We start from the raw sequence: 19,613 nt of genomic DNA, 5'->3' as shown, positions 1-19,613 counted from the left end.
CACTTAAAAAGCCACAGCAGCCCACGCTTGTCAACAGGAAACCCATTCACATCTCTATCAGCCACACAATCTCCACAGATTCTTCAAAACATAGTAACAGTAGCCATGCAAAGTATATATAAGATGTCTCAAATAATTGTACTTAATTACATATGAAGGTGATACTATTTTTGTTATGTTAAGCAAATAAAGTATATTATTTAACTCATTCTCTTCTCTTTGTATTTCTAATGCGATGACGAGACATTGGGATTTCCATGAGACTCACAACGTATTGTGAATGAACAGTGCTGGTCTGCACCCCTTCAGGTTACAGGGGCTGTGGAGTGACCTGGTGCAGGGAGCCCCGTCTCCATCCATAGGACATCGGTGTGAACCCAGGGAGGGGCGCTGGTGTAAGAGAGATGATAACACAGGTGTGAACCACCTGCTTGTGCAGGGGACTGAGCCTTCATTTTAAGTCAAATAATATCCTTTCCTATCTTCAATCCGTAACAATAGGGCTCTCTGGTCTTTTTGCTTTCAGGTTTGTGCCCCTTCAAGTTTCAGGCTGTCAGGAAACCAGCCAGGGAACACTGAGGAAATCCAGGAGTGTGACACTGACTCTGTTGTATGCCATCTGCCGGGACCATCCCAAACTGCATCGTACCATTTCCTTTCCTGGTGCTCAAATAGCTGCTCCACGCACTTGTCCTGGTTCCAGACATGAATCTAGGTGGGAAGACAGGATAGTGTATGTTATAATATTTAAATGGAACCTGAATCCATTAATATTTAATATGAAACATTAAAAGAATTTTGTCATAAGCTATGGGGAAAGAAGAAAAGATACAAAAATCCTTTTAAGGAAAAAAACAAAAAAACGTATTTATTGAATGTCTGTGTGTCTTCATTGTCGCAAGGCTTAGAGAGGTCAGCTTTAAGTTGTGCTGAGGAAGTGGTCTGATGGGAAAAGTAAGAAAGCAGGAAACACGCATCTCTGTGATTTAACACATAAATTACAGTTCAATAAAGCAAACATTCACAATAAATATCACGCTGGTGCACACAGAAAAGCCTGTTAACAAACTTTCCCTTTTTCCTGCTTGGTCATATTCCCATGGATCACCTGTGTGCAGTGTGGGCTCTGTGGTCCCCATTTCTCAGGCTGAGACCCAGACGGTGGGAAGGACACGTCGTCTGCTGATGAGTGGGAAGGGCTGCATTGGGAGCAGTGGAATCAGGCTCAGGACTGTGCACCTGGTCAGTGCTCCTGTTCCCTCCACAGGGTCCCTCCCACATGTGCCCGTGTGGATGTGGGTGCACTGCCTGGGGCGGCTGATGTGCTCCAGGGATTCGATGCTGCAGATGCTTCAGCACAAAGCGTGGGGGTGGGGATGGGACGAGGCTGCAGCTGGGGAGACCAGGGACCAACAACACCCAGCAGAGGAGTCCACCAGATGGGTACCCCCATTTCCTGACAGTAGAAACAGCCTGGAGGTGGGTGCCAAGCAGAGGGCACTGCAGGGTGTGCCCAGGCCTGGAGGGTCACAGAGACACAGTCACCTCACAGCAGAGACACTGAGGGCCAGGAGCTCACTCAGGTAAGGGATTTCAGCAGATCTTTCAGTCCTGAGGAAATCAGGCACAAAAAAATTAAGTTCCTGCCATCAGAATAGACAAACAAGGACTTTAGTCTCCTCAGCTGAGCCCTGCTGTCCAGAGAAGCAGAAGCCTCTGAGCCCAGGCCCAGGTGAGGGTGGGGTGAGGAGAGGAGCTCAGGACGCAGATTTGCATGGAGGCCCCGCCCTCCTCTGAGGCAGAGGGGATAAGACAGGGCTGGGGGCAGGTCCAGTGCTGGGGTCTCAGGAGGCAGCGCTCTCCGGACATCTCCACCATGGCCTGGGCTCTGCTCCTCCTCACCCTCCTCACTCAGGGCACAGGTGACACCTCCAGGGAAGGGGCTTCTGGGTCCTTGACTGATTCTCGGTCTCCTGCTCCTCAGGCTCACCTGGGCCCAGCACTGACTCACTGGAGTGTGTTTCTCCCTCTTTCCAGGATCCTGGGCTCAGGCTGCCCTGACTCAGCCTCGCTCAGTGTCTGGGTCTCCTGGACAGTCGGTCACCATCTCCTGCACTGGAACCAGCAGTGACATCGGTGGTTATAACTATGTCTCCTGGTACCAACAGCATCCAGGCACAGCCCCCAAACTCATGATTTATGAGGTCAGTAAGCGGCCCTCAGGGGTCTCTGATCGCTTCTCTGGCTCCAAGTCTGGCAACACGGCCTCCCTGACCATCTCTGGGCTCCAGGCTGAGGACGAGGCTGATTATTACTGCAGCTCATATGCAGGCAGCAACACTTTCCACAGTGGTCCAAGTTCATGGGGAACTGAGACCAAAACCTGCCCTGGGCTCTTAGGCTTCCTCCTTGCTCTGAAGATGCTTCCTCACCCTGTGCAAGGGGCCTCCTGCAGCGCGGCCTTCAGAATTCTTCTCTCTCAGCTCCTCTCCTTTCCCACCATGAAACCCAAAAGGAAACCTGCCCTGTGGTTTCTCATCCAGGACAGGGACAGCTTCCTGATGCTTGTGTGCTGTGGTCGGTCCCTGAATGTGCAACTCTTCCTAGCTCCTCAAATGCAGGGACAGGGACAAGGAGCTGCCTGATTGCTGCAGTCACTGCTTTTCTCAGGAATGTCTTCAACCTAAACACATCACCATCTCCCACACTGTTGGTAAAATTTTAGCCAACTACATTCTAATGGTTATCGCCACAACCTTGATCTTAAATAACTGTGCAGCGAACATCCGTATGCAGCCTCCTTTGAGTTCTTGTGTGAATATGACCATAGGGTTCATTTCTGAAAGTGAAATTGTGGGTCAGAAAGATGCGTGCTTGTAATTTTCTCCCATTTTGCTAGATTTCCCTCCAGCGGGGTTCTACCAATTTACAATGCCAGCCGGAAGTACTTGTTCAGAGTACATTGTTGAAAGTGTAAATTTTTGCCAACTTATCAAACAGAAAAATGTTATCTGGTTACAGTTTTATTTTTGTGTTTCCTGTTCTGCTTTATGTTGGGCCTTTTCACAAATAGTTCAGTTCTCTTCATTTTTTAGGATTTGGTAAACTTTTTTAAAATTATCAGATAAGAAGAATTTTAATCTTTGTGGGCTTACACGGTGGCTCATGCCTGTAATCCCAGCTCTTTGGAAGGCTAAGATGGGTGAATCACTTGATCCCAGGAGTTTGATATTAGCCTGGGCCACACTAGCCCCGTGAGATGAGTGAACCCTCATCTCACTTAAATTAAAGAAAATAAAAATAAGCTTTAAAAAAGTCTTTGTGGCCCAAGGATCAACTTTGGGGATATTCCATATGGACTTATAGCACCATTTACAATGTAAACATTTAAAATGATAACAACCACTATCAATAGCAGAACTAATTTGACTCCATCAGAAATAAAACAAAAACAAAAACACTAAAAGATTCCAATTCTGTATTTCCAAATGTTCTAATGGTCAGAGACCACTTCCTTGAACAGTGGTGAGTACGGGGAACTGATAGGATAGGGAGCATTTAGGCAGGTTTTGGGTGAAGAATAGGGATATACACAGGAAAGCTTTCAAAGAGAAAAACACATGGCGGTTGGAACACAGAACAGAACATAATATGTCTGAGAAATAAGACTTACTGGAGCTGAGTGAGAACAACAACAACAAAAAATGGCATAAGCCATGTATTTCTCTCTGGATATCTCATTAAAATATTTTCTCCTCCCTAACACACCACCCATGTGAATTGTAAAAATGCCCATTTTTAATTTTTTTTTTTTTGCATATCATGACAGGGTCAAGCACATGAATCAAACTCAGTTTGATGAGTCCAGGCCTGTAAAGCACCAGACCCAGGTGGCCTCGGAAGGACCTGGGGAGACAAGGGCTTGTTGTCAAAAGTAGAGGAAGTGAGATTTTCATTGTGGCTTAGAGCAGAGATTCTAGTGGACATACAAGCCCCTGAGGGGTCTGGTTAAGATGCAGATGCAGCCTCAGCAGTTCTGGATGTGGCCCCAAATTCTCTGTGTCCAGCAACTCCCAGGTGAGGCTGATGCTGCTGGTCCTCCAAGGACCACACTTTGAGTGGCTTAGCTCTTATTCACCCACCTCACTCAAGGCACAGAGGAGACTCACACAAGGAGAGCACATTGTAGAAGCACAGGTCACTTCTCACTCCTCCCCTTGTGTCTTAGATCTTTTTCTGTTACTGTAAAGAAGTACCCAAGACTGGGTAATTTATAGAGAAAATAAAAGGTTTATTTGGCTCACAGTTCCAATGGCTGTAAAGTTCAAGGTGTGGCACCTGCTCTTGCTGAAGACCTCAGGCAATTTCCAGTCATGGCAAAAGGTGAAGGGGAGCCAGTGTGTGCTGAGGTCAATGGGGGGAGAGGAAGCAAGAGAGAAGGGGAAGATGCCAGGCTCTTTTAAATAACTAGCTCTTGTGGAAACAGTGAGAATTCACTCACCCCAAGTGAGGGCATTAAACTATTCATGAGAGATCCACTCCCATCACCCTAAAAGCTTCCATTAGTTCCCACCTCCAACACTGGGGATCCAGCTTCAACATAAGATTTGGAAGAGACAAAGATCAAAGCCATAGCACCCTGAGGTTAGGCCACGCACTTGCTCATCTCCACATTTGTCCGTCCCCTCAGGACTGGGGTCCTGACTGCTCTGACTCAGTCTCCCTCCACTTCATGGACACCTGGCAGTCTGTCATCATCTGCTTTGCTGAATCCGCAGCAACACTGGGGGTAACAATTTTGTCTCCTGGTTCCATGAGAAACAGAGTAGAGCCCCACACAGCTGAGGTGTGGGGTCAAAGATTAAAACTAAGAGACAAAAATCTGATTCTCAGGCTTCAAGTCTGACTAGTGAGCTTCTTTGAGACTCCCTGGGATCCCAGCAGTGAGACTGAACATTATTGCTGTCCCACACATCCCAAGCAATGAGGAAGTAAGACCAAAACCCTCCTAAGATTCCTGACTTGTGTCCTGACACCAGGCTGTGATTCCCGTCATTCCTTCAAGATTGCTCAAATAAGCAGTGACAATCACTTCCATATGAGATATGAGAGGAAAAAGAATTCCACATGAACCAAACCCACGAAGCCCACACTGAAGCCTGTCGAGTTCTCTGCAATCCAGTGAGATGGAGGGAACATTTTCATAGGAACTTTTGGGAATATGATGGGAACCAGCCCCAGCTATGGGTTCCGGAGACAAAACTCCGGGATGTCTCTCCCTGGCCTCGGCCCATCACCTGCTACTTCTCCTTACTCTTTGCACAGATGCTGCCCCAGGCTAAGCCCCCACAGGACCCTAAGCCTAGTCCTGACCCTGAGCTCAGCCCAGGTGATGCTTCAGGAGATGGGATCCTGAGAATGAGCCCCAAAGCCTCCTTAACCTGAATCCTCTGTGGTCTCCTAAAGACTCAGCTACCCCCAGTAGAGATGGCCATGAGACACCTGTCCCCACCTTCTCAGGAGACAGTGGAGCAGGCAACAGTGCAGAGAGAACCAGCAGGAGCCAGGCCAGGCCCTGCATCCAAAGCAGCCCCCAATTCCCACAGATTCTCCAGCTGTAGCCTGCGTACAGCCCCCACATTCTGCAGGCTGAAGTGGGCTTCTCGGGATGCCCAGGCCATGATGGAGGATGGAAGTGTGTCCATGGGACACAGCCATGCTGCCTGCCTGGCCATCATGTCCCCTCCCTCCTTACCCTGGTTAAGCTCCACCTCAAAGGGCCCAGGTTCAGAATTCAGGACACCTGGGTCAGCTCCTGGATTTGCCCCCACTGCTCTCTGTTCTCCTGAGCCAGTTAGTCTCTTTTGGCCTCAGTGTTACCTGCTGTGAAGTGAGGAGGCTTATACTGAAGTGAAGAAGCTCTTTTCTTCATTTGAAATTACAAGATAGAAAAACAATGAGTCATGTGAATTAAAGCCTGCTGAGAGGATGTCATTTAATGGGCTCCAATGGGCTTCAGTCATGGAACTTCTTGTCTTTCCTCTGTAGGGTTCCAAGAAAGGGACTCAAAAAGAGCTTGCCTTCTGTATGATGCCAACTACGTTCCCGAACCGAGCATAACCAGGAGAGTCCCAGTTTCATCAGCAAGACAGACGAGGCTAAAGTAGAAATCCTCCCCGCACAAGCTCTGAGAGGTGTGGAATGAAATAAAGATAAACATGAAATTAATATGCCGACGATGGTGATGTTAGCTCGTAACTAAGCTGCAGAACCAGAAACATCAGGTGATGGCAGTGATTCATGGCTGCTCTTACTGGGTGGGAGGTGCACCACTTTGCTTCCTTAGTGCATAGAAGGCCTGGGTCGCTGTAGGATGGCATGCACGTCTCTCTGGACTTCCAAAGTATTGCAGAAGAGCTTCAGTTGACTCACTCTAATTAGTCCTGACCGAACAAACCCATTAGAGGAGAGCATTTCAACCCTGAGACACTTTCATAGCAATTTCACCTGCCCCACCTCCCTGCACTGCATGTGTGACCTCTCTGCGCTGGGCTGGGCAGGGCAGATTGGGTCACACTGGCACAGAATGGAGCTGGACTCTCTGGTCCTCAACTTCTGAGGCGACAGGTGCTGTTGGGTCACCTGGAAGGAAAAAATCTCCTGGGCCGAGTCTCCTCCACCAACTGGGGGCAGCAGAGCTGCCGCCAGGAGCAGTCAGGAGAGAGGCTGGGGCTGCCCAGCTGGGACAAAGAGGAAGGCCAGCCTGGGGTTCAACAGGTGTGCAAGAATCAGTCTTCAGACTGAAAGTGAAGACAGTTCATCCTATCCCCTCGGGCTGCAGTGGCCATGTTCCGAGGGTCAGACTCACACGGTGTCAGCTCAGAACACTGACAGAAGCCTGGCACAGTGAAGGCCTCACCTGGGAAATGCAGCTGGAGGAGGCTGGAACCAGGTGTCAACCTGGGCAGCTTCCTCAGGAAGGCGATTCCCTGGGAGATGTCCCGAGGTCGAGGTGCTCTAGGAGGGTACACAGTGTGAGGTGACGGGGCTCCCAGGGCCCGAGTTCTTCATCCAGGATGGCTTCCTGAACCTCCTGCCACTCTCAGGGTCTTGTCCCTCACTGTCCAGCAGCATCCTTGGGAGCTGAGCCCTCTATTATGGGCACTTCCAGATACACCCTCCCTACCCTCCCTCTGCCTCTCCTTACTGATCCAGGCAGACTATGAGTCAAGGGTAGCACCTGTACTCAGGGGAGTCTCAGGTGGGTGGGGTGAGGCATTTGGGGCCCTGGTCCCTGCATGGGCATCACCAGCCTCATTGAGGAGACACTCTCCAGAGGGACGGGGCTTCACACCTGCCTCAGGCCTCAGCTCTGACCCCAGACCTGTCCATGCCACAGGTCAAAAACTAATTGCCAATCTTGAGCAGATTGTCCTGACTGTTTCTGCAGAACTGGATATCTCTTCCCAGCACCAGGAAGTCCCAAGCAAGGCCAGGTCTAGGAAGGCAAGTAGGAGTGTAACATACATCACAGAGTTTGGACAAGACAAAGTGGTTTTGCTGCAGTTCTGCTGGGACACATCCTGGTGATGTCTCTCAGAACTCATTCAGGTGCCTGCAACAGAAAGCCCACAGAACAGGACAGCAGGATGAAGGCTGTGCTCCCTTTTTACCTGTGCACAAAGCAGTGCCATGTGTATGCATGTGTGTAAATGCATATGTCTGTGTGTTGATGTGTGTGCCTGTGTGTAAATGCATATACCTGTGTGTGAGTGTGTGTGCTTGTGTGTACATGTGCATGCTAGTGTTGCCAAGGAATGTCTCGAGTATCAAATGTCCCAAATTCAAAACTTTTCTATTTTCCTCACTTACCTCCTCCCTCAGAGTTAAACTCATTTAACTCTGGGTTAAATGAGTTTGTGGGAGCAGGGCCCAGAAATAGGCAAGGCACAGGCCATAGTCAGTGCTGAGTAAGGGTCATTAACGATTGTTATGCTCATATAGAACCTTCCTCAGGATGGGCCACATGTACACCCGGGTCTGGTCCTAACAGAGCAGCAGAAGGGGGACTGAGATACAACAATGGCCAGGGCCCTGGCAACACGGAGACACCTTCCCACCCCTGTGAGCTTCACAGACAACCATGGGTATGGGATTCTTGTAGTTCCTTTGAGTTTGTTCAAATAATCCCTCCCCTATGAGATATGAGAAGAATAATCCCACATGAACCAAACCCGTGACTCCCACACTGGAGCCTCCGAGCTCTCTCCAGACCCGTGACTCCCACACTGGAGCCTCCGAGCTCTCTCCAGACCCGTGACTCCCACACTGGAGCCTCCGAGCTCTCTCCAGTCCCGTGACTCCCACACTGGAGCCTCCGAGCTCTCTCCAGTCCAGCGTGATGGAGGGAGCATTTTCGTGGGTACCTTTGAGAGTATGGAGAAGGCCTGAGGAAAATGGCCTCAGCTATGGGTTCCAGAGACAAAGCTCTGGGACATTTCCCCATGGCCTGTGCCCCTCACCTATCACCTTTCCTCACTCTGCACAGATGCTGCCCCCAGATAAGTCCCCACAGGGCCCTAAGCCCAGGTGATGCTTCAGGAGATGGTTCTCTGAGAATGAGCCCAAAGTCTCCTCAACCCACAGGTTCTGTGGTCTCCTACAGACTCAGCAGCCCCCAGGAGAGGTGGGCATGAGACACCTGTCCACCACCTTCTCAGGAGAGACTGGAGCAGACAAAAGTGCAGAGAGAACCAGCAGGTGCCAGGCCAGGCCCTGCACCCAAAACAGCCCTCAATCCCCACAGATGCTCCAGTTCTAACCTGGGGTACAGCCCCCACCTTCCACAGGCTGAAGTGGGCTTCTCAGAATGGCCAGACCATGACGGGGAATGGCAGTGTGCTTGTGAGACACAGTCCTGCTGCCTGCCTCACCCTCATGCCCCTTCCTCCCCACCCTGGTCAAGCTCTGCCCCCAAGGTCCCAAGTTCAGAACTCAGGACACCTGTGTCAACTCCTGGACTTGCCACCACTGCTCTCTCTTCTCCTCAGCCACTTAGTCTCTTGGGACCTGAGTATCACTTCCTGTGAATTGGGGAAGCTTATACTGAACTTAAAAATCTTTTTTCTTAATTCAAAATTACATGACAGAAAAGCAACAAAAGGCGTATTAGTTAAAGTCTGATGAGGGGGTATCATCGAATGGGCTCCAATGGGCCTCAGACATGGAATCTCTCATCATTCCTCTGCAGAAATTCCAAGAAAGGTGGTCAAAAAGTGCCTGTTTTCTGTATGGTGGGAACAGCGGTCCCCATTTGAGAATAAGCAGGAGAATCCCAGTTTCGTCAGGAAGACAGATTAGGCTAGTGAAGAAATCCTCCTGGCACAAACTCTAAGAGGTGTGGAATGAAATAAACAAACATGAAACTAATCATGCCAATGATGGTGATTTTAGTTCACAACTAAGCTGCAGTGCCAGAAACATGGGGTGATCGCAGTGAACCACAGCTGCTCTTATTAGGTGGGAGGTGCACCAGTTTGCTTCCTGAGTGTATAGGAAATCTGAATCGTTGAAGAATGGCCTGCATCTATCTCTGGACGTTGAAAGCTTTGCAGAGGAGCTTCGGTTGCCTCACTCTAATTAGTCCTGACAACCAAACCACTGTTGTAGGGCATTTCAAACCTGGGACATCATTATAGCAATTCCACCTACCTCACCTCCCTGCAAGTGTATGTGACCTCTCTGTGCCAAGCAAGGCAGATGGGGTCACGCTGGCACAGAATGAGGCTGGACTCCCTGGTCCACAGCCTCTGAGGTGACAGGTGCTACACCTCACCTGGAGGGAAGCTGCTGGTGTGAGTCATATCCACCAGCAGGGGGTAGCAGAGCAGCATCCAGGAGCAACCAGGAGACAGGCTGGGGCTGCCCAGGTGGAGCCTAAGAGGGAGGCCAGCCTGGGGTTCAACAGATGTCAGAGAATCAGTCCTCAGCCCGGAAGTCGGGACAGTGCACCGTACCCCCTCAGGCTGCAGTAACCACGTTCTGAGAGTTAAGCACACAAATCATCACCCCAGGACACCGGCAGGAGCCCAGGCACAGTTAGGATTTTGCCTGGGAAATGCAGCTGGAGGAGTCTGGGCCCAGGGGTCAGCCTGGGCAGCTCCCACAAGGATGGGATTCCTGGGAGATGTCCCAAGGTCCAGGTGCTCTGGAAGGGGCAAAGTTTGAGGGGATGGGGCTCCCAGAGCCCAAGTCCTTCACCCAGGATGACTGCCTGAGCCTCCTGCCACTCTCAGGGCCTCATCCCTCCCTGTCCAGCAGTGTCCTGGGGAGCCGAACCCTCTGTCCTGGGCACTTCCAGAGACAAGCGACCCCTCCTCCCTCTGCCTCTCCTTCCAGCTCCAGGTGGACTCCGACTCAGGGGGGAGCTCCTGTGCTCAGGGGAGTCTCAGGTGGGGGGTGGGGGGCGATCAGGGCTCTGGTCTCTGCATGGGGCATCCCCAGCCTCCTTGAGGAGACGCCTCCAGAGGAAAGGGGATTCTCACCTGCCCCAGCCCACAGCTCTCACCACAGGGCTGTCCTTTTATCAGTGACAGGACCTGCATGGCTGGAGGAACTACTGAACACACACTTTCTGGAGCTCATGTCCTGTGCAGAGACCATGACCCGGAGACCCTCAGAGAGACCATGGGACCAAAAGTTAGATTTTCAGTACAGTGTGATTATCTGGTTCTTTTCGCAAGTTTACATAGAACGTTGATGAGAAAAAGTGAATAAATAAAGGAAGAGCTGAGGATGGCAATTGCTGGTCTACTGCGGGGTTGGGGGATACCACGGAAAGAGCAGCAGCACGTGTCAAATGAGACTAGGGATTGGGATGCATCCACAATGTGTGTGGTTGCTCAAATGACACAACTCTTCCAACGGCAATGATTAATAAGTGTCCTAAAGACACAGTACATCACGTACATAAAATTGCCAGGATGGGGCCAAGTGATCCTGGGGCATCCGGAGCGGAGATGAAAGAGGAGAAAGATGACGCATCTTTGGTGCACTTGCTGCTGAGTCGGGTGTCATCAATGATCTCTCAGCAGGGCCCAGCTCAGCCCCACGCCAGGCTCCTGGAAGGTCCACAGCCCTGCTCAATGCAGCTTAGGACAGACCACATGAGACAGAGGTTTGAGACAGCAACCATGTTGTCAATACCCAGGCAGGTGGCTGTGATCACACACACGTCTTGGAGGCCAAAGCTGATTTTCTGACTAGAGAAGCAGATGAAGGAAGTTGGGGACTCACTCCTTCTTTCTTAGTTTCTTGTGCTGCCCCAGAGCTGGCTTGAAGGATATCCCACCATGAGGAGTCCCACAGAAGTAAATTTGCATAAACACCAAGGATGCACTGCTCCAGTGGAACTGAGAGGAAATAAGAGAGGACTGGGGAGCCCAGCTGTGCTGCAGGCTCAGGAGGCAGAGCCCTGGGTGTCTCACCATGGCCTGGACCACACTCCTGCTCCCGCTCCTCACCCTCTACACAGGTGCTGCCCCCAGGCCCTGCCCCAAGCTCAGCCCTCTTAGACCTCTGAGCTCGTCCTGCCCTGAACCCTGAGCTCAGCCCAGGCAGAGCCCCAGGGTGACACCACTGGAATGGGTTTGTTACCTTCAAGCCCCCTCTCTTGTCCTGTCCTGCAGGCTCTGTTGCCTCCTATGAGCTGACACAGCCACCCTCGGTGTCAGTGTCCCCAGGACAGACAGCCAGGATCACCTGCTCTGGAGATGTACTGAAGGAAAATTATGCCGACTGGTACCAGCAGAAGCCCGGCCAGGCCCCTGTGCTGCTGATATATGAAGATAGTAAGCGACCCTCTGGAATCCCTGAGCGATTCTCTGGGTCCACCTCAGGGCACACAACCACCCTGACCATCAGCAGCACCCTGAGCGAAGACGAGGCTGACTATTACTGTTTTTCTGGGAATGAGAACAATCCCACAGTGATACAGGCAGATGGAGAAGTGAGACACAAACCCCTTTTTCATCTGTGTCATGTTATTCCTCCAGCACCAGGAAGACTGTGGACCAAGCCATGAGCAGGTCTGGCCAAGTTCTACTGGATCTGAGACCTCCAGGCCATCCTTTCATCCAGCCAACCAGGTTGGCTCTGCAGAGCGTGGATCAGGAGTGGACTCAGGGCTGCTATAATCAGAATTTATGGTGTTTTTAGGCCTCTGGAGTGATTTGGGGAAATAAGAACTGGATGGAAGATGAGAGAGATGTAGAGAACCATCACTTGGCCTTAGATTTCCACATGATGGTGATTGGGTCACTTCTTCCAAACAGCCTACATCAGTCCCCAAAGCTGTCCACCTCAGCTCAACACCTGAGGTTCCAGGCTTCCATGGCAGCCTGGGATCTTGAACAAGAAAAGCAGAGGAGGGGACACTGTGGGATCAGCCTCAATAACCTTTTCTGAGCTCACCCACCCTCAACTGCTGGGAGCTTCTAGGAGCTCAGAACTGTGCCCTCACTGGGAAGTGCTATTAGTTCCAGAAAACTTCCTTCCTCATATTTAGGCCCAGTTTTGAGAGTTTTGATTTGATGACTGCGTGAGCCAAGAACCCAAGGCCCTGCCTTAATACAGGATGACACTGAAAGGCCTTCCAGCTCCAGACCTCCCATCGTGGATGCCTGAGGCCTCCGTTGCAACCCTATTGTGGGTCAGGGTCTCCTGCAGGTGATGCCTCCCTCACTCCTTCCAGATCTTCTGTGCATGCACATCCTTATCTCAGAGTCTACTTCCAGGGAACCCAAACTAAGATGACCAGCTGTCACTAAAATGAACTACCATAGACCTGAAGTGGAAACAGGAGCAAATTTACCAAATTTCCATTGTGAACATCCAAATGCCCATTTATATCTGAGTGTTCCTTGTATTCTTAGAAAATGAAAATGGAGCCTGACATACAAGGTTCTAGGAGTCCTGAAGGAGAGGTGGAGTCTGATCCTCCTGTAAGGAATCCACTGAAAGGGGAGCACCCTCACCACATGCAGAGATCAGAGATGCACCCACAGAGGCAGCTGTAGGATGGACGCTGCCCACCTCCACCCTGCACATCCTGTACAAACAATCGCGCTTTCACCCCTCCTTCAGCTTATCAAAGTTGACACTTACGAAGCCAGCACAGGTCACCCTTGTTAATCAGACTCCTTCAAACCTCCATCAACCACACAATCCCAACATAAAGAATCTCCCCAAAATAATAATGGTAACAGTAGCTATGAAAATATCTATAAAATATCTCATAAATAATTTTAGATTGTGTTCATGTGTAAAATTATTTTTCACACTGTGTTAAATACAGTATATTATTGAAACTGATTTACCTTTTTATTTTTTATGTCTAATATGGTGACTAGACAGTAGGATTCGCATGAGACTCACATCATGTTGTGATTGTACAAGGCTGGTCTTATCTTACCCCTTAACGTGACAGGTGCTGTGGAGTAACCTGCTTCAGCCCTATCTCCACCCGTAAGACATATGTGTGAAGCCAGGGAGGGGCACTGATGGAAGAGAAATGAGAACACGGGTGTGGACCAGCTGTTTATGCAGGTGACTGAGTCCTGGAGCCCTGACCCTGCTCTGTCCTAGATGTGTCACGTCTATCTCACCAGAGACCACTGCTGGCCTGCCTGAGCTCACAACTGGGGGGATCTGGCTGTTCTGGCAACATGGTCGCTTGATGTCCAGTGTTATCCTGTCTCTCCCAGGGCCCAGCAACACAAAAGGAGCTGTTTTTCCAAGGGGAAGTAATGCTCTACTGCAAATGACATGACCTTCTTCCAAAACCCCAGGAGTCTACATTGGGATTCTCCAGTGGGGTTTGCCATGTGCAGGAGGTTTCAGTTCCCACAGTAGAGTCAGCTGGATTCTCTGGCCCCAGCAGCAGGACACTCACAACCCTGCCTGCACCTGCTGCAGAACCTCAGTGCTCTGGGCCTGGAAAACAATGGGTGATATTTATGGCTCCTCATATATGGGTTGGAGCCCCTTCCCAGAGTGTAAAATATGCTACCACTAGACCTTTATAGACCTTGTGTCTCTTTCTTCCTGGGGGGAGCTGAAGGATATAATAACATGTTCTTTATTTTATAGGAGAGTCTCAGCTGCTCCAGACAACTAAACTCCCAATTTCAGCTAATATGGAGGAGGAAGCATCTTAGTTTATTTCCCACTCTCAAAAGTGCATGGATCTCCCAAAACCTTCCAATAGGCCATGCCCATCATGTACATATGATTCAACTCTGATGTCCAGATGGTCTGAACTCCCATAATGATATCATGACAGGGAAGGCAGAGCTAATGATGCTTGGCAGAAAAAGTGTGAATGTATACTGTTGTCCATCCCACATGAATGCACACTGATTCTGATCCTAATCTCTGAGGGCAATAGACAAGAATTCAGTATCTGCTTCCATGGTGTAACTGTGCACCTGCAGCCATAGCATTCTGTTCCAGGAGATCCCCATCTGGCACAGGTATTACAAATGCCACTGTTGCCTGTATGGATCTGTACAAATCCAAATTCATCTTCCAGGATCCTTCAACTATTGTAGAGATCAGTTCAGTGAACTGAAAATGAGGACCCCAGATTTAATCACATGCACTGTCAGAGAGGAGAGAGCTGTCTCAGAGGCCACAGTCCTGTTGAAATTCTTCTGCTTCTTGGGAAGAAACAGCCCAGAAAAGGCCCCAGGGGCTGCATCTCATCTGAGTTCCCGGATGAGGAATACCCACTACTGTGCTGAGATTTCGCAGAAGCTGGGGTTGAAGTGCTAACACCGTCTTTGGTTCATCCGTGGGATTTTCTAAAGTAGCTGCCTAATAGATACAGAAGTACTGAGTGCACTGATGAAAAAGCTCTGGGGTTGGATAGCAGTGATGTTTGCACAACAATTTTACTGTACTAACTGCCACTTAATTACACACTCAAAAATGAATAAAAGGATGAAACATTTTGTTATGTTTATTTTACCATAATAAAAATATTGCATACTCTGGAAGCAAGGTAATACTAGTTTAATTTTGAAAGCAGAGAACTGTTAAAAATGGAAGAATTATGTACTAAGCACCATTTTCTCTGCCCTATATGCTACAATTCAACTGTCTGTCTCTCTCACTCTTTCTTTGATTAACAGTGATCTCCTATCTGGTCCAAAGTCACACATTTCCAGTTTTCCAGGAATGTCTATTGAAGCTGTTAATTTGTTGCCAGGGAGAATACTCAAACTTCATGCTCATATTTGATGGTCAGGTGTCTCCAGGCAGCATTTCTAAACCAGGATCTTTTGTCAAGTCTTGTGAAGAGTTTTGTAAAAAGTACCCCCCGTGATGACAGTGTTCACTGTTGGCAGCAGCACTGTTTCCACACAGTAGGGCTAAACTTGGTGTGCTGTGGAGCTGTGCACAGTGTGCCCACGGGGCAGATTCTGTGCTGCTCACTGTGAATGATCCCTGTGCTTGCGAGGACCGTGTCCACTGCTGAGTCTACATCCAAATTTGATTCTCAAGAAAAAGGTCATTCATAGCTGTTGGACCCTCAGTCACATGGAGGGATAGACAGTGGCTGAGAACACCTTATCTCTGATGTGCATAAGGGGATTAGATCTGCTGGTGGAACAGGAAGATGAAGAAACCTGTGGTCCCAAATATGGAATTTCCATCCCTCAGTCTCTGCTGTCCATGGCCCCCTCATCTGCATGTTCCTGGGAGATGTGAACCACGTAGGTTAGAGGTGAAGGGGATTGGGAAGCTTTCAGGTTCTCTCTCACCGTCTCCCTTGCTCATCTAACACACTCTTCTACACCTACTTTATTGGAGCTTTTGCTCTACAAACATGCCTGAACTCTAAATTACAGACTTTTGAAAGTGCAGATGGATGCAGGAACTCGTCCATCTGGAGACTTTTCCACCACTTGAAGCAGTCTCTGCAAGGCTCCGAATTTCAAGAGACAGGATTTTGGGATTTCAAAGAAAACTCAATCTTTGGATGAACCACGACACAAGAGGGAAGCTTCACACATTTCCCTGCTGCTTGGGCCTCAGTGAGGACTGACTCAGCCAGTCTCTGGCTCCTGGAGACTGTCTGGGAGATTTGCACTAGGAAACCCTTTTCAGCACAACCTGGGTCAGGTAAGGGGCCGTTGCTCTGTTATTTTGCTGCCTGATAATTTTGCATCCAGAGAAGAATAAGGACCTGTGAGTTCGGGAGGTTCAGAGCCCACAGACGAGGTCCCTTCATTCTCCCATGACAGCCCGAGCTCTGCATTTCCCCCAAAAAAGAGCATCTTCCCAGCAGGAAGAACCAGGAGCAAAGAGGGAGCTTCTCAGAGGGCTGAGCGGGACAGAAGCCACCTTGGTCACTGGGAAGCAAACTTGCTCAGCTCATATCTGACCTGGAAAGACTCGGTCACACCTGTGCAAGGTCACCTGCGTGTGAGCATCATCTATTTGCTCCATGAGAAAATACATTGTGTGGCTCTTGGGTAAAATCATACCATAGGTGACACTTCTCTGCCTACTGCTTCAACTGATGTTGCTCCTGATGCACTTTAGGACACCTGCATAAGGTAAGCAGGTCAGGTTTGGGACGTATTGAACAGGAAAAGCAGAGGCTTCCCATATTAATGCTCATGGCTTGTATTTGTGCCCATACCTCATGGAAATGGGAAAAATGGAAAAGAAAATGATACTCTGCTCAAAAAAGTACCAAGAAATACTATTGTATTAATATATCTACAACTCATTAATTGACATAATAAAATATTAAAATAGATAGATCATTTTTATAGGGGATCCCTAATCCTTAAACATTATGTTAAAAATGTGTCAGGTAAAAGGCCTACGTTTGATTAAAATCTGGAGTAACGTCCTTTCAGTCTTCTAATCAGCCAATGAGTGCAGGGAGTTGGCTGCCCACCCAGGCCCTGACTGGCTCCATGTCCAGGTAGAGCTGCACTCCCCACAGGCAGCTGGAGGAACTGATGAGGGGAAGCTGTCTGCATCAGGACCTCAAAAATTTGGCTCAGGATTTTTCCATGTCCCCTTCCCAAGCCCAGGACACTCAGAAGAGCTCATCATTAAGGGTCTAGGACTTCCTTGGTCCTGCTCTTCTTTCTTCCTTCCCCAGTGGCCTTGAGATTGTCACTCCCTCTCATAGGCCCTTCCTTTCCTTGTCAAGTGCACTCCCTGAATTCTCTGCTTCTGGGTCAGCAAAGCTCTAGAACTTCAGGGAAAGTAGAGCTGGGTGACCCAGTGGGGCCCCAGAAAGCTGGCCCAGGACCAGACACACAGGCAGCAGGGGGGTCCCCACAAAGCTGACTGGTGGGCATCGGGTACAGGGGAGTGACCAGGACCAACAACCCTGAGTGTCTTCAGGGCCAGGTGAACTAGGGAGGGGCTGGGACCTGGTCTGGACCCACGCACTGGTTACTGCATTGACCCAGGAATAGGACAGGAGACTCCTCAGAGCAAGGACTGTGTCTTCCTCATGCTGAATTCCTAAAAAGCTGTCTTACCAGGACAGAGTGGATCAGGGGGAAATATTTGCTGGGTGAATGAGCTTCTGTCTCTGTTTTATTGCAGGAGTCACCACCAACCCACACTGGCCCTGTATTTGTATCCAGAACCAGTCAAAGCCACACGTGAGTCCTGCATCCCTCAGTTCCAAGGCCCAATCCCCCTTCAGGACCACCTACCACCCAGAGAGACGTGCAAGGAGCCTGAGAAAGAACCTGAAACCTCCACTACTACATGAAGTGTTTGTATTTCCACCAGGAATCTTGAGCGCCTTGTGCTGAGTCTTGAGGCAGGAAGGGGCCACACAGAGAAGAGGAATTTCTTCCCTGAGGTCAGCAGTCCATGAATGAAGGAATCAGGGACTTGAGCAGCAGAATCTGAAGCTACACCTGTACCCAGGAGGGCCCTGAGCCTCCAGTAGCCAGCGTAGGTGGCCACGAGGGGGCAGCAGAGAGTAACCTGGCAAAAACACCTCTGGATGGGGTGGGCCTGGCATCACGGAGATGCTGACATGCAGGGAGGGTCAGCGACCATGACCTGAGATGCAGAGGGAATGAAGTTCCTCTTTTCTTATAGTATTTGTCCCTGACACCGATGTTTAAATTCTGACTTCCTGGTTCTCAGATCTGACTCTTGGAGATGATCCCTATTTTTCTGACACACATTCAGGAACTTTGCCTCTTCCCATCGCCATGGCCCCCGTCTCACAGTCACACATGTCATCCCATCCTGTATTCACACGTGTCCCACATCCCTGCCCTTGCTTGGGGAGCCCTTATCCTGCAGACACAGCGGCTTCTCCTTCCCTGGCCACCCCTCAACATCCACTGTCCCCGGTCTTCCCCAATTCTGTCCTGGGGCACCTGCCAATTCACATTTCTTGATTTCCTTATGAGCACAAAACACTTACTCATTAATCTTTCACTGACTGAAGTTTGTATACATCGATACATTTTCCCAGCAACTGAAGACAACTTAGTTATAATAAACATTCATTTCCTGGGTCTTGGAGTTTGCAGCCCCCTCTCATTCTCTCATGAAGCAAAAATTTCCTTCACCTCCTGATCTGTCCCTGGTCCTGACAGCACCCTGGGGATACTGAGGCACAGCACATATGACCTGGCACAGAACTCACAGCTGAGGCAGAAACTTACTGCATCCCATGGATCTTCCAAAATTCTGTGTGCCCTTGGCAACCAGGGATTGCATTCTCTTCTAGGACAGAAGAGCTGTGTCCTGGAGTGGGGCCTGCACCTGTCCAAGGCTTGTGCTGTCCCCTGACGGAGATGAAAAGTGTCCCTGCATTGGGCTCTGGATGTGTCTTGGACATGAGTGAGAATGAAGAGGGTCCCGGCATTGGGCTCTGGAATGTGACTTCAAAATGGATTTCGCCTATACTGTACGTCTCATGTCTGACATAAAATATTTATAATCAGGACACTATTAGAGAAGCAGAAAAAAGCGAATCACCTCCCTCCTGAGCAAGGATGGAATGGATGAGGGGACTGTGGACCCCAGATAATTCCCCTGTCACCACTGTGACTCTGGCAACCTCTTGAACCACAGCCAAACTCTATCCCATAGAAAGGACTTTATATCCCCTGGAAAATAGAGAAAGTCACCTGTGAGCTTTTCCATGACCAACCCAGCCAAAGAGCAAGGCTGGGCACAACCTAGGTAAAGATGTGAGCCCGGACCATGGGACCAGTGGGTGAAGGAAAATCGCATGGGCTGAGGGGCTGGGTAAGCAGGGGCCATCCCTCCTCCTTCTGTTTCCTTTGGGGCTGAGCCCTTCTCAGGAAACCACAGATCTCCTCTCCAGCAGCAGCACCTAACTCTGCTGATTTGCATCACAGGCTGCTCTCTCCAGTAAGAAGATAAGAGAGGCCTGGGAGGAACCTGCCCAGCCTGGGCCTCAGGAAGCAGCCTTGGCGGTGCCTCAGCCATGGCCTGGACCCTTCTCCTCCTCGGCCTCCTCGCTTACTGCACAGGTGCTGCCCCCAGGGTCTCACGAACCTGCCCAGCCCCAGGGATCTGGGTGC

General features: G+C 49.8%; 1 protein-coding gene and 2 gene segments (V, D, J or C); all 3 read left to right on the top strand.

Annotated features, from left to right (window-relative positions):
* Positions 1-1,835: 1,835 nt before the first annotated feature.
* Positions 1,836-5,882, top strand: LOC135965240 (immunoglobulin lambda variable 2-8-like). The segment is given in 2 exon segments: positions 1,836-1,922; positions 2,038-5,882. Coding segments are annotated over 2 exon segments (654 nt in total).
* Positions 5,883-11,452: 5,570 nt separating this feature from the next.
* LOC135965244 (immunoglobulin lambda variable 3-22-like) lies at positions 11,453-12,309 on the top strand. The segment is given in 2 exon segments: positions 11,453-11,533; positions 11,688-12,309. Coding segments are annotated over 2 exon segments (441 nt in total).
* Positions 12,310-19,482: 7,173 nt separating this feature from the next.
* LOC102119992 (immunoglobulin lambda-1 light chain) overlaps positions 19,483-19,613 on the top strand; it is a 306,764-nt gene continuing 306,633 nt past the window's right edge. Inside the window, exon 1 of the mRNA XM_065521755.2 lies at positions 19,483-19,562. Coding sequence (XP_065377827.1) covers positions 19,517-19,562 — 46 coding nt within the window. The 5' untranslated portion in view covers positions 19,483-19,516. The remainder of the gene's footprint in view (positions 19,563-19,613) is intronic.

This window comes from Macaca fascicularis, chromosome 10 (assembly GCF_037993035.2).
Source record: "Macaca fascicularis isolate 582-1 chromosome 10, T2T-MFA8v1.1".
Lineage (NCBI taxonomy): Eukaryota > Metazoa > Chordata > Mammalia > Primates > Cercopithecidae > Macaca > Macaca fascicularis.
This window is presented reverse-complemented; position numbering and strand designations above follow the sequence as displayed.